Raw genomic sequence first — 15,189 nt, forward strand, 5'->3', positions numbered from 1 at the left:
AGAATAATTTGGCTTTGTTTTAAAAAGTTTTTCATATGGGGATATATCACCTAAGGGTTGAGAGAGTAATCTATTAATCAAGAATATTGCACTGCAAAATGCTTCATTCCAGAATAACAAGGGCATAGTGGCATGAGCTAGCATAGACAGACCGATTTCAACTACCTGGCGATGTTTCCGTTCGACAAGCCCATTTTGAGCTGATGTGTATGGACATGTGAGCCTCTGTAGAATCCCATGTTGACTCAAATAGTTCTTCAAAGCCTGAAACTCTCCTCCCCCATCAGTTTGTAGAACTTTGAGCTTAGTACCAAGCATCCTCTCAGCTTGAAGGTGAAACTGTGGAAATACAGTAGCAATATCAGACTTATTCTTCAAAAAATAGAGCCATGTGTAGCGTGAATAAGCATCAGTGAATGCAACATAGTAGCGAAAACCGTTGGATACAACAGGAGCGGGTCCCCAAACATCAGCCACTACTAATTGCAAAGGTGAGGAATACTCAGTGCATGACTTTGAAAACGGAAGCTTGCGTTCTTTACCCAAGTGACAGGCAACACAGTCAACAAATTTATTACTGTCTATAAACTGTATATTACACTGAAGAAGAGCTTTTGTAAGTGTTGCTTTACATGGATGGCCTAATCTAGCATGCCAAACACTAATAGGAAGCTTTGTGCTTGTTGTAAGACATTGAGCAGCATGAGACAGAGTTGTAGGTGCAGGAGACTTGTTGAGTTGAAGCTTATATAACCCATGATGCACCAACCCTCGAAGAAGCACTTCTCTGGTCCTTAAATCACGCACCCGGCACTGAGTAGGCAAGAACTCAAACATTACCTGATTATCTTTAGCAAACTTTGACACAGATAATAGATTTTTAGTAATTCCAGGAACAAGCAGTAAATATCGCATGTACAATGGTCGAGATCTCGTGATTAATGAGGACTGCCCAGTAGATAAAATAGGTAATGCAGAACCATTACCAACAAAAACCTTACCTGGTCCGTTACATGACCCACCGTCACCAACCAAAGTAGCTGAATTGGTGAGGTGGTGTGTTGCACCAGAGTCTGGATACCATGCATTGTCAGCTACTGTTTCAGGAGTTGCAACATAAGCTTGAGGTGGTGTGACACCAGCAGATGGCATACTGACTTGTTGGGGCATACTAACCTGTTGTGGAGAGCTACCAACAAACGGGTTAGGCCAGACAGATGAAGGAGGAGGAAAACACCAACCTGGAGAACCCCACGGAGGACTTTGCTGAGGATAAGAAAACCAAGGTGTAGATGGACTCCAAGGTGCGGATGAACTAGAACCAGTCATGCACATATTTGCTTGTGGAGGGGGTCTATAGTTGCTACTCTTGTATGATGAGTCAAAAAGATGGTAGCAGCGGTCAACAAGATGACCAGCCTTCCCACAAAGCTGACATTGAATTCTTGAGCTAGACGAACGCCCTCGCCCACGTCCTCGAACTGAAGATGATGGCTGATAAGCAGGTAGTGAACCAGGATCATCAGAAGACTCATTCAACACCAAGTTTGCCGAGCTGGATACTTCAGTACTTACGACCTGCTGACGAGCCTCAGTATCAAGAAGCATAGAGGTTACTCCTTATACCGTGTAGGGAATCTGACTCGCCGTAATAATTGTGATAATCGATTCATAATCTGGAGGTAGGCCATTAAGGATTGCAGTAATGTGTTCATGCTCTCCAATGATTTCTCCACAACTAGCAAGATTGTCACAACAACCCTTAACCTTCATCAATAACTCCTTCATGCCAAGGTCACCTTTGCGTTGAGAGTGTAACGCTCGACGATATGCCATCAGTTTAGAGGTTGTTTTACTACCAAACAAAGCAACAACCGCATTCCAAATCTCGGCGCTAGTATCCATGCCAATGAGATGAGGAAGCACCGTCTGACTAATAGAAGAGAGTAACCACGAAGCAAGGGCACTATCCTGCTGTTCAAACAATGCAAAATCTGGATTTTCATGCGAACCACCATTATCATCGACAAGTAACGAGGGTGGCGGAGTTTCTTGAGAATCCAAGAAGCGCTGTAATTTATGCGCTTTCACAGCCAAGAGAACTTGCTGGCGCCAGAGTAGATACGTATTATCATCAAGAAGAACACTAATACGCTTTGTTGAAAAGAAACGACTATCAAGAACTCTATCAGAAGCACTGGATGTCATCTTGCCCAATACAAAACTGCACAGCGAAAGAGAAAAAAGAAAAAAAACCAGGAAATACTTACATCTGATACCATGTGAAATTATAAGAAGAAAACTCTGAAGAGAAACATCTTATTCAAAGACTTGCTTAATACATGCAGGTTGCACGTATTTATACATGCATGAGAGCTGAAGCTGACAGACGTTACAGCAACCTTTCTAACTGCTATCATCTTTAACTGCTAACAGACTAACTGCTAACAGACTTACAACGGTACAACGGTTTTGACTATATTACAACTGCTTTGACTATATTAACTCTAACATCTATTACATCTTGCAATGAAAAAAACCAACTACTAACACATCATAATTAAAGCATTTATCTTGTGACAAAGACAAATTACCCGTGACCTCATTCACTTTTCATTAATCATGTAATGTCAATGATAGGATATCATTTATCCATTAATTGGGTTATGAATTCCACTATTTTGAATGATGCTACATGTTGCAAAAGTTGTATACCCAACGCACTAACTTTCGGTTCATTGCCTATTCGAACTCAGAATTTTAATACATCAAAGTATATAAGTCACACATACATTTCCCATCATCCACACAGAATTAAGATATACCACACTATGAATGTCACAAGTGAATAAATCTATAAATGAATTTAGGATAAATTCAACTTGGGTATTATCTAATGTATTGCCAGTCCGAACAATAACATCTATTTATCTATCTTCTGAGAGTGATTTGTTTCAATACTTAAGACAAGATATCCCCCAATTGGATTTGATATGACATAATAGTCTTTCTATCAATTTTCTCAATTTCGATTAGACTATGAACTATTTAGATTATTTACTAATATAAGTTGTTTTCTCGAATTGTGATCCAACCACATAATGCAACTTAATATTAGTTAAATATTATATAATCAATGAGTCAATATTTGCTTACATTTTGCTTTACGAGCAAAAATCGTTGAGAAAAGTGCAAATGATATTAATGTATAATGAAATTTTATATAAAATAATTTGTTTGAAAGATTACAAGTAGAAAATGACGAATACACTACATTTAGGGTACTACATCCTGACAGGTTTAAATAATGATTTTTTTAAAAAAAATCTACAGGCCTTATCTCACTCTAAATACACTTTTCAAAATATAACTTGCTTCATTCAGATTGGAGTTGTTCAAAATTCATTACACGATTCAAATTCTGCCATCCTAAAATCCACCAACTATAAGTCTTATTATGATGTTTTTTTATTAATTTTACATGGCTGAAGAGGCACTTCGAAACTCTCCTAAAGAAACCTTCTATTTGAGATTATTCAACATGCAAGAGCTTGCACCCATTAGCTAATCAGTGGTGTACTGTAGCTAGAAAAGTCTAGCAACAAAGTTTAGCCCAAACATAATCCATTGTTAGATTATTTCCATAGATAAAAACATACAATTTGGGGTCTGTTGTTTTAGTATGTCTATAAAAAGTTCTATGCAAGGCATGAAGAGTGAGAAACGTGAAAAAGTATTATTGTCTTGTTATTTCCCAATCATGAGTATGGTATCAACTTCCATGGATAGTGTCTACCCCTTATACTTTACATGCTTTTCTTTTTATTATAAAGTAAAATTGTAAGCATGTGTTATAAAATGTATAGCATTATTAATGGTTTTATATTGGTATTGACTTTTAATATTTTAATAGATGGATTGGGCATCGTGACCATACAACTTATTGGAAGGATGATCTTGTATAGATGCGATGGCCAATTGTTATTCAATCATATGAAAATGTAATTTATTTGCTATATTGATATTTACTTAATATAATTATTATCATAATTGAACTTAAGTTCATTTATTTATTTATTTTTGTAGTTTGTGTAGAAGTAATATCAAGCTTCAAAGATTACTACCATACTATTGGGGAATGTATGCTTGCACAATCATGTTTTTAATGTGTGCACGACACTTATGCACTTCTCTTATATCAAGTGGCATTAATGTGATTGAATATTAAAAAACTAAGCGAACTTGTCGGTCCTCCAAATCTAAGTGTTGATCTGATAAGGATGCCTATACTAGATTGGTCAAATATCAAACTTGCTTTTCTGTAATTTAGGGCCAATATAACGAGCTCGTCCATAACTGTACGTGCCTTTTAATGTTAATAACTTGTTTGAGGTTCAAAATTCAATGCAACCACCAAATGAATGGTTGTATATGTTTTATAATGATTTTAATTAGATAACTCTGTAACTGGGTTATAGGCTTTATTGTTAGTGAGTTTAGATAATTTAATGATTTTATATTAGTTTAATTAGATAAACTTATGTAATAATTTTTAAAATTTTTTAATTAGGTTCCTATTTTGTATTATTAGTTTATGAATTTATAAATATCTATATACAACATATAAATATATCTATAAATTGAAATACCAATGAAAACATTAAAAATAATCCAAAAGTGAAATTTCAAAGCAATTCCGAAAGTGAAGTTCCACGTGAATACACACCAAGTTGAATATATACACGAATCTAGGTAAGAAAAGAATAGAACTTGTATAATTTGAAGTCTAGACCTCAATTTACAACTACAGTATGTTAAGTATATTACTTAATAACAAAATACTAAAGAAAACATACAATTGAAAATATGTTAAGTCTACATAACAAGTTTTTAACCTTAAACAAGTTTATTGGAATACAATTTATGCATTGCTCTCCTTATCTAATGTTTGACTCCTTTGCATCATGTGTAGACTTGTGTTTGTCGTATCTTTTAGTTCTACATCATGAACAATGTTTTAGATAGCCTAACTCCTTATTGTCCATTTTGGTTGGTATTTAGGTTTATTAAGGGCACCTCTTTGGGGGCTTGCAACATTATGGACTCAAACACAATTGATAAGTTATCATGTTTATTGACTAATAGTTTTTACAAAAGGTGATTGAAATACATACTGATAAATATTGATTACACGATTAAGTTAAAAAATGTTATTCCATGCAGTTCGAATGCATCGTATTGCATGCAATGATCACATGCGAACATGGAAACCTTTCTGCTTACAAATGCCCACAGTCACACCACCTCTTATCAAGATCGACTTTAAATAAACTTGGTGACACCCCCATACCAGATCAATAGATCATTAACCTTAAACATGTGTTGTGAACGGGAGAATTCTATTACACATAGGAGCTAAATACACTTTGTTGTAAGAAATGTGTTCGGTTCCTCTAATGTTACCTTGTTGCTTCTCCCATTTGAACCAAAGTTAATTGGTCTTATGGTACATTATTTTAACTAATGCAATAATCGGCAAATGACAGATGATTTTTAATAAAATGCCACTGGTCCACCAGGATTAATCTATCGATAACACGTCATAGTGTCACATATAAAAACCACCTCTAACTTGAACCGACAACGATCCTTGATCAAAAGATTTTAAAATAGGAGCCCAACGACATCTCATGACTAAAACCAACCTCGAACATTGATTAAAAAACCTTACTAATCCTTAATTTTCAGGTATTAATAATCCAAATTCAAAAACCTGAGTTGCGACTCATTAAGCTAGGTAAAGTATGAAACTAAGTCAGAAGATATCGATACCTTAAGGAGGGTAACAAAAGGTATCAATACCAAGAGTTTAGTTATCAATGCTTGTTTTCCTTAAAATCCTTAACTGGCTACTGAGTTACCATGTATCGATACTTTTTTCATAAGTATAAATCTATTGACTAAATGCATCAATACCGAAAAGTGAGGTATCTATAGTGCTCTCAAAAGTTCAATTAGCTACTAGCTTTACAAGTATCAATACCAATGCCTAAGGTATTGAAACCTAGGTGCAATGAGACCTTAAAAACCTATCTAAAGTCAGTTTCTGGGTAATAAAACACCTCCAAACTTATCTAACACTGATATACCCTATAAGACTTCGAGACTCATTTATCACATTCTTAATCTATCATCAACCTAAGCCACTCAACATTTACAACCAAGTAATTTACGAATCCTTTCTAACTTTTTCCTAAATCAATTTATAACTCACGTCACATTTGGTCAAAACAACAAACAAATTGAATCTTCAATGACTATTCCATAATTTTGCCTTATTTTCAATTATCCCTGGTTTGATTCAATTCATGATCTAAACAATTATTTTAAACAATGTATCAATACCAAACATTTTTATATTATCCCATGATATGCATGAATTTGTTTAATTCTATTTTTTGGATGCCTCTAAATTTTTTTCTTTTTATTCAATTTAGTCCCTAAAACCGACATTGCCATAACTTTCAATTTTGAGCTTTGATTTCAAAACCAATCTCAATCACATCCTTTTAGGACCCTTTATTAGCTATTATTATAAAAATTTTACATCAAATTTGCAATTTATACACTTTAGTCCTTTTGTACAAAACTAACAATTAAACTTTATAATCTAGTCCTTTTCACATCTAAGCTTAAAATCTATCAATTTAACATATATTTCTTCAAGAAACTGTCAATGGAAACATTCAAAAACTTTAAAAACTTTACAAATTGATAAATGGGCTAGCCAAATCAAACTCCCATGACTTTAAAAACATAAAAATTATAAGAAAGGAACTAGTATAGCTTACCAATTTGAGGGGCCAAACGTTTGAAACTTTTTCTTAGGTTTTCTTTTCTTTTTCATGAAAAGGTTGAAGAAGATGAAGAAAATAAAGATGACATCTTTATGTTTTAACTTATATACTTGTAATTAAAATATAATTAATCATAATTATTTAATTAAATTTTAATTAATTAAAAGTTAATTGCAATTAACAAGTGGATTTTAATACCTTTCCACATTGCTTGAAAAAATTATAATGGTCAATTTGCCACTTTAATCCTTCAACTATTTAAAAATCTATAATGATAAGACATACAATTTAGCCTCTGTACATTAATTAACTATCAATTAGATAAAATTATTGGTCCAAATTTTAATATATTTCTATAATAGACTCATAAATATTAAATATTAATATTTACAGACTCGATTTACAAAGAGATTCTGAAATCATCGTTTTCAAAACCACTGAAAATTTGGGCGGTTACATTTGATGTATTATATTTTTTAAAATTTATTTTTATATAAAAAATTTAATATAGGCGAGCTGACTTGATTTTAGCATTTTCTGCCTGGGTCGGGCTTAGAGAAAAAATTTAGACCTATTTTTTGGTTTGAATCCGAGACTAGAAAATAAGCCTAAAATTTTGCATCGGCCAAGTCCAACTTGACTTATGATGAAGTCAACTCGACACTTATGAATGTCATTTATAAAATTAATACTAACTTCGACAGTTGTAAGTGACAAAATTATAATAGAATCATATCATTATTAATAAATAACTGAATTATCGATTCAATTACGAGATTCGTACAAGATTCTATCAGGAGGATTCACATAAATAAAGAAACATTAACATTCTTGAATGTCGAGATATTTCGAAAAATAATTCAAACAAAAATTTTGATAAATACTCAAAATTTTCTTTTGATGAATAATAAATGTTTTCTAGAATTAATGCAATTATTGTTATAGTATATGAAATTCTACAAAGAAAATTTTTTAGGGTTAGGGTCTTTTTCTTTTGAAAATTTGTGTCTATAAATTCTTCATAAATCATTTAAAAAGCCAACCATCTTTTCCTAAGAGAGAGAGAGAATAAGGTTCCAATTTTGAAGATTCTTTTTGGTTTTCATTTACATATTGCAGAACTTTCTTCCTTTTAAAAAAAATTTGTTTTGGATTCGTTTCGTTGCTGCTGAGTTTTTGTTGATCTCTGGGCTTTGTTGCCCTTTCGCCTTTGAAATCCATGATCTTCAGCATCCCATGGACTCATCTCCAGTGCACACCACTTCTTCACTTCATGAACAAGAAGATGAGTGGGGTATATTAACTCTCTCTCTCTGTTTGTTTGCTGGGAAAATTCTGATAAATGGGAGAAATTTGGATCCTTATCAAAAATATCGTTTTTTTTATTAGTGAGTTTTTATTAATATTTACTTTGAAGATATGGGTTTTTTAGATTGTAGTGATATATGGGAGAAAACTGGATGTTTGAATTGATTTTCAATGGAAAATTGCTTTGTTGGCATCATTTGATATGGAAAATTTGGTATTTATGATTATCTGTTTCAATTCTATTTCTTTGATGATTTTGTCTTGATTGGGGGATGATGAGATTTATGCATTTCCTTCATCATTCTTTATTGCTTTAGTTGATATCTGATTGCCTCTTGTATGGAAGTGATGATCTTATGAACAAGTTCATCTGTTTGGCTAATTAAGAAGCATTTGAAGGTTACATACTTGTAGTAAACTAGAATTTGAGTTTATGAAGCTTTACTTTGTGTAGGAGATCTTAGTGAGGAAGAAGGGTGAAAGTAACAAGTGGTCCCTCTATTATAGTGACTGATTCAAATTAGTCATTGTATTATTAAATGGATCAATTTAGTCCTTGAACTAGTAAAAAGAATCGAATAAGGTCAAATTGTGACAGTTAACATTTATTGTTTAACAAAGTTAGTATTTTTAAAGCTTTTATGGTTTTGCAAATGAAATCTTTTGTTTGGAGTTGAGCTGCAAATGAAAAGAATAAATTTCATGTCATCTTTTAAATAGTAAGAGTCAACTCTGTTAAAAGTTTACTTCATTTGATTCTTTTTATTAATTCAAGGACTAATTTGCACTAGTCCTTGTAATAGAAAGATCTGATAGGTACTTTCACCAAGGGAGAAGTTAGAGAATTGAACTAGTCCTTATATTTGTAGCTGTTTGCCTTGCATCAATTTTGGTGCCCCTATTTTTGAGATCTTTTCTACCACTTACACTTTTTGCATTCATTTTCTGTAGAAGTAACTTACATGCATATCTTGAAGTTCTCAGTTCAAACTTCTCACTTCAAAACATTTGTTCCATAGTTGTTTGTTGGTCTTTGATTTCTTTTGGTATGTTAAACGAGCCAATTCTTTAGCAAGATGATAGTAAACACGGATGCACTTACATTTTGGCTTGTTCATTTATTCCTATTGCAGTTGCTGGTCTTTTGTGGCTTCTATTAGTTTGTTTTTTGGTTTTCCCATTGTACCATTTCTCTTCTTTTGGTGTTCAAGTTTATTCAATTCCGTCATTTGTAAGCTGTTAATTTCATCATTGTATTCGGTCAAGTCTGGCATCTCTAACTATGGAATGAAACTGTTTAGTACTTGCCCTTTTGACAATGAACACAATATTGTTATATCTTGGCACAGAGTTTCAAAGATGGATGTGCTAAGTGGCCTTTTGTAAAGGGGTCGGTCTTATGGTTGGAGAGAGACTTGTGGTCATTATTTTGCAGATTGTTATCAGTAGAGTTAGAGAGTTTTATACTGTTGGTATGTTGAAATATTGTCTATAACTTTTAAAAAAAGGTTTTTCTTATGTTGATGTCTGTTCATTCTTTTGTGTTTCGTTAGACACTGATGGATTCGTGATTCCGAGCTTGGGAATTGAAGAACCATATAAAACTAAAGCTGATACTTCAGATGTAGAAACATCAAAACCGCATTCGCATCAGGTCATTTGCAAATATCTATACCTCTATAGATGTCAAGAGTCAATACGGTAAAAGTATCATGGAGACCCTTGTACGAAGAGTAAGATTGCATTTTGCTTCCTCTACTCAATGAATGGGCGAATTAGCCCCTGTATATTAGATCAAAGAGTAGACTCATCTTTCTATTGAAAATTTCGTCCATTTCTATCGTTAAAAATTGGTCTCTATACCTCAAAATGAAGTACACGTGGTTTGATAGCCATGCTAGTTTTTAACAATAGAATTGAATAAAAATTTTAACAGAAATGATCAATTTACTCTTTGATCTAATCTATAAGGATTATTTAATTTATTTTTCGAGTAAATGAGGTAAAATGTAATCTGACTCCTAGTAAGGGGGGCCTTCATGATACTTTTACCGAGTCAATACTTATTTGTTTGAAACTTTTGTCTTGTCTTGTGCAGGCCAAAAAAGAAGAGTACATCTACTTGGGACCGCATGGTGCACCGCCATCACAATCAAGGCAGCAGGAGCTGAATCCGTCCACTCGTAAGCAACGGTTCAAACAGAAACTAAAGGAAGCTGATAAAAGGGTCGGCGGCACAGGGCGGGAGAACAAGGTGGAAAATTTGAAAGAGCTTGTTGGTGGTGGGAAAGCAAGCCCCAACATGTCCAAGGGTTCCCCTAGGGATTGGCTAGACCCACATTGCAATGAATCAGAATTTGAGAAGCCATACCCTCAGTGAATCAGAGCTTTCCTTAGCTTAAGATATTTATCGGTGCAAAGTTCGACATCCCAGCACCACTTATTATAAGTCTTTATCTTGTATGCAAGCGAATATCGAGCTTATGTATTTTGACAATAATCTATCAACCAAGCCATTTGGTTTTAGTACTAATGAGAAGACATTGAAAGATATATTTATAAAGCTCCTTTGCTACAATTTTCTTCGCATACACACTTTTGTATATTGTGAAAACTTGCAAATACTCGGAATTTTGCAGTTCTGAGCAGAACCTAAATTCTGAAGAGAAAAGTAATAAAACCTAACTATATGTGTAAATTTTCATTATAAATTGGGTCTCCAAAATTGTCTGCTAAAAGCAGTATACATAGAACTAATGTTTTCTAACTGTAAGACAAAAAAAAAAAATCTGAAGATTCCGACCACCAAAAATTGACTCGATATGCCACCTGATTTGATGGATAATGTTTGTCTCGGAGTATAAACCTTTGCAGGGTTCATTTGATGCTCATGAACTCTAATCCGGTTGCCGTGGGCGTCAATCCGTACTGCGCCAAATATTTGGGATCATAGAATTTGCTTAGATGTCTCATCCCGTTGTCGCATAGAATGGTTACAATAGTGTGGCCAGGGCCAAGAGCCTTTGCCACTCGAACAGCTCCAACACAGTTCATGGCTGAAGAACTCCCAAGAAAGACCCCGTCGTTCTTCAAAAGGAACCTGAAATATTGAGCAGATAAAAAGATTACAGCTAAGAAGCCGAGCAAGACGGCTTTCATGTGATTTTATATTGGATTCGACAGAAATAGAAAGTTTAAGGAGACAAATACAGAAGTAATATATATTTATAAGGTGATAGACAGACCTCGACATTTCAACAGCTTCCTTATCCGTGCCTTGAAAAGCTCCATCGAGCTTTGCCATCATAAAATTTTTAGTCAATCTGTTGATTCCAATCCCTTCTGTTATGGTGTCAAACGGATTCTTCAACCTTCGTCCTTCGGCTTCCTCTTTAGTGTACATGACTCCCCGAGTTACCTTATTGAACAAACCAGAACCGGGAGGATCTATCAAGAAACACTTGATTTTCGGACTCTTCTCCTGTTTGACATTCATGAATTAAGTTAGCCCCTCCTATAAATATGTACAGGAAGTTAAAACGAACTAACGACGTTATTACTTCTACCTGAAGAAATGTAGAAACACCAGCCACGGTACCACCAGTGCCTGCAGCTGCAACAAATGCATCCACATTGCCATCAGTCTGCTCCCAAATCTCAGGCCCAGTACCCTCATAGTGAGCCCTGAAGTTTGCCAAATTTTCAAATTGATCCGCAAAGAAACCACCATTACAATGGCTCAATAAAGCCGGATTTTCTTTCTCCTGGTCAGGTACGCAACCATCCATTGGCTCCCGGTCTTTGCCATCAACTTGGCTGACCTTTTTATCCTTTGCCGCTAATTCATTTGCCTCTAGCGCACGCCTCCTAGCAATATTGACAAAATGGTCTTTGTGTGTAATCGATACTGGTCTTACCCTTTCAACAGTAGCTCCCAATGCTTCGAGTATTTGAGACTAACATATGTTTGCAACAGACAATAATTTTCGAGTTAATGTTGTGAATTCAAAGTAAATATTTACAAGAAAATTCAGAATATGCTCATCCATGGTACATTTTACACAACCTTCTCGATAGCAGCATCATCCGGGATGACTACATGACATTTGCATCCAAAGGCAGGAGCTACTGTAGCGAGGCTAATCGCAGTACTCCCAGCACTCCCTTCAGTAACTACCCCACCGGGAGCTAGATCACCTGATTCAAGAGCCTATATTGCGCCAGAAAATTGGAAAGCACAAGGAAGAAAACGTGCGGATTAACAAACAGAACTGCCAATGCTATAAACATAACAGAGTTACAGAAGCGGTAAAAGTACCCTGGAGGCACTTGTCCTTGGAGTGAGATTGTGTTTTGCCCTTTCTACTAAAAGATGGGCAATTTAATCCTTGTAAGTTAGATCAAATAGCAAGATAGTCTTTCCGTTAAAAATTCCATTCATTTCTACGATTAAAAACTGGAACTCATGGCACACCACATGTCATTATCTGGTTATTCTGTTAACCACGCCAGGTTTTAAAATGTACAAATGGATTGAAATTTGTAATAGAAGAAGGACCAATTTGTTCTTTAACTTGATGTACAGGGACTAATTTGCCCATGCTTTAAGTAGAGGGAGTAAAATGCAATCTGACTCCTAGTACAGGGATATTTACAATTATGAATATTAAATCCCCAAATTCTGAAAAAACATACAAAGATACATTTATCCATGACAATAACATAATAAGGCTTCAATTCTCACTCCATGGCTAAAAGTGCTATATTTCAAATGCAAGCTTTTTAATCTGAAACACGAACTATCATATACAGTGCATTATAGCTTGAAATTTTCTCATTTCTTCTATCTGTAACCAATTTGAATTGAAAATTTATTGAATATAAATGTAAAATTTATGGTTTTGATCCCTCTACTATCCTAAAATTTAAGATATAACCTTCTATTAATTTGGCATAATTTGGTCCTCATACTTTTAGAATGTTATTAATTAGTCAAATTTTGTTAATATTGTTAACAATTCAAGTTAAAGTGCTGATGTAGAATTTTTTTTTAAATTACTTGTCGACCTAACTAAACATAAAAAATTCGTCATAAGCAATTTAACATTAACAGTGTTGATAATTTGGATACTAATAAAACTATAAAAGTAGGAGCACCAAATTATACCAAAATCAAAGTATAGGCTAAATTACAAATTTCAGCATAGCAGAAGGACCAAAACCATAATTTGACCAAATATAAATTACCTCCTCAATGACTTTCAAAGCAACCCTATCTTTCACACTTCCTCCAGGATTCAGGAACTCACACTTGCCGAGAATCTGAAACAAAATCACACCAACAAGCAATTTAAATGATCATTTTCCTTCATTTTCAGGAAATCAAGTCCATAAAAACCATTGATTAATAAAAGAAAACATGAAAGACCCAAATCTCAAAATCAGCCAAAAAAAGTAACTTCAAGGCTAAACATCAATAAAATCCAAAAAGAAAAAAAAAAGAAGCTTTGAGTTCAAAGAGGTATATTATCGAAAACCCAGTGATCAGACTTGAAAAAAGAAAAAGAGACATGAAAGTAACCTCACAGCCAGTGGCTTCAGAGAGGCTATTGATGCGGATCAAAGGGGTGTTACCAATGGCATCGACGACTCCATTTCTGGGTTTTTTCTTCTTGTTGGAATGAAGGGTCGAATTGGTCTTTTTGAAGAAGAGGAAGTAAGAGAAGATCGCCATGGAAATGGAGATGGCGGCAGTGGAAGCAACAATAGCGCCTGTGGTTCTTACAGGCGCCATTGTGGCGGCTTGATTACAGGACTTCAAATTGAAGAAAGCTTGAAACAAAGACCAGTTAATTGATGACACGAGTTTTTGCTTCGTTTGGTTGTTTCCAGAATTTGCTGCTTTGGAGTTCGAGTTTGATTTTAGGCCTAGTTTCAATTTCTCATGTTTAATTTTCAGGGTAAATTTTGGTTTTAATCCTTTCACTGCATTCAACTTTAAAATTTAATCCTTTTCTTTTATGAACTAATCCCTATATTTTAATTCAGTATAATTTAACTATTAGTAAGATTAATAATAACATGAAAAATTTTGGTAAAAACATGTACAGTTAATCAAAAATATTAATATTGTGATTAATTATCTCTAGTTGTTTACTTTTGAAATTGATCGGGATTAAATTCTTCTTTTGCTTAATATCGAAATTCAACCAAATATTTTCTTTAAAAAATGGTTTTTAAAATGACAAATTAATGAAAAATAATTATTTTAATAATTATAAAAGTTTAATATAATTTTTAAGGGTAAATTACACCCAACATCACTAAATTATTTGTAAGTTTATGTTTTAGTCATTTAATTTAACTTCAAAAAGTTATAAAATAGACAATGAATTATTCAAAAGTTTTCATTTAAGTAACTGAACTATTCAAAAGGCAATGAGTTGTTAAGGGTTTTTTTTTAAAAAAAAGGTTCGGTCAGCGAGCTCCAAATGACGATGTGAAAAAAATAAAAATAAAGAACACACAAGTTTTACGTGGAAACCCTTTCGGGAAAAAACCACGGGCAGAGGAGAAGAAAATTCACTAGTAGGATTGAAACACTTTATCCTAATCAATATAAAATAGATGGAGTTTAATAAGGTTTAAAAACATTATTCTAAAATAAAATAAGAGAAGTCTAGTTCTATATGGATTTTCCTTTTATTTTATTTGCCATCGTATTTTATTAAATAAGAATTCGGGTCACTTAATTCTAACAGACGATTTAATGATCAGTATAATGAATCAATACCAATCGGCAAATAGAAGAACATACTTTAGATCCAAGTTGATTTAACGGTTAGTCTCGAGGATCAAAGAAGAAAGTTGTTTGGGTTTGAGGTCACAGATTTGTAATGTTCAAAATTGTTTTATGAAAAAAGAAATTAAAACTTTATGATAATAGAGGTTTTTAGATAAATAGAAAAAACAATTCATTAAATAATCAAAGCATAACGTATAATTGTGTCATTAATTACTTCAA

General features: G+C 33.7%; 2 protein-coding genes across 3 annotated transcripts; one reads left to right on the plus strand and one right to left on the minus strand.

Annotated features, from left to right (window-relative positions):
• The first annotated feature begins 7,569 nt into the window (after positions 1–7,569).
• LOC107931163 (uncharacterized) lies at positions 7,570–10,728 on the plus strand. The gene is made up of 3 exons (XM_016862955.2): positions 7,570–8,151; positions 9,719–9,819; positions 10,264–10,728. Exons 1-3 carry the CDS (start codon positions 8,094–8,096, stop codon positions 10,543–10,545), a joined length of 441 nt encoding a protein of 146 aa, XP_016718444.2. The 5' UTR covers positions 7,570–8,093; the 3' UTR covers positions 10,546–10,728.
• Positions 10,729–10,837: 109 nt separating this feature from the next.
• On the minus strand, positions 10,838–14,111 carry LOC107931162 (cysteine synthase 2). Of its 2 annotated transcripts, none has more exons than XM_041110666.1 (6): positions 13,800–14,111; positions 13,413–13,487; positions 12,232–12,375; positions 11,732–12,121; positions 11,411–11,646; positions 10,838–11,265 (listed from the first exon to the last, which is right to left on the minus strand). In XM_041110666.1, the coding sequence occupies exons 1-6, from the start codon at positions 13,818–13,820 to the stop codon at positions 11,043–11,045; spliced, it is 1,089 nt and encodes a 362-aa protein (XP_040966600.1). In that variant the 5' UTR covers positions 13,821–14,111; the 3' UTR covers positions 10,838–11,042. The 2 variants fall into 2 exon arrangements, with proteins under 2 accessions (XP_040966600.1, XP_016718443.1); XM_016862954.2 differs by having other exon boundaries at positions 13,747–14,073.
• Positions 14,112–15,189: the final 1,078 nt, after the last annotated feature.

This window comes from Gossypium hirsutum, chromosome A04, assembly GCF_007990345.1.
Source record: "Gossypium hirsutum isolate 1008001.06 chromosome A04, Gossypium_hirsutum_v2.1, whole genome shotgun sequence".
NCBI classification, from domain to species: Eukaryota; Viridiplantae; Streptophyta; class Magnoliopsida; order Malvales; family Malvaceae; genus Gossypium; species Gossypium hirsutum.

What these genes read in the sequence shown, in the direction of transcription:
- LOC107931162 (XM_016862954.2), bottom strand. Translation starts at nt 13,959, where the DNA reads ATGGCGCCTGTAAGAACCACAGGCGCTATTGTTGCTTCCACTGCCGCC. An exon ending in CTGAAGCCACTGGCTGTGAG is followed by an intron (nt 13,488 to 13,746) that starts GTTACTTTCATG and finishes ATTTTGTTTCAG; the next exon opens with ATTCTCGGCAAGTGTGAGTT. An exon ending in GAAGCTGTTGAAATGTCGAG is followed by an intron (nt 11,266 to 11,410) that starts GTCTGTCTATCA and finishes TCAATATTTCAG; the next exon opens with GTTCCTTTTGAAGAACGACG.
- LOC107931163 (XM_016862955.2), top strand. Translation starts at nt 8,094, where the DNA reads ATGGACTCATCTCCAGTGCACACCACTTCTTCACTTCATGAACAAGAA. An exon ending in TGAACAAGAAGATGAGTGGG is followed by an intron (nt 8,152 to 9,718) that starts GTATATTAACTC and finishes GTGTTTCGTTAG; the next exon opens with ACACTGATGGATTCGTGATT. An exon ending in CAAAACCGCATTCGCATCAG is followed by an intron (nt 9,820 to 10,263) that starts GTCATTTGCAAA and finishes TGTCTTGTGCAG; the next exon opens with GCCAAAAAAGAAGAGTACAT.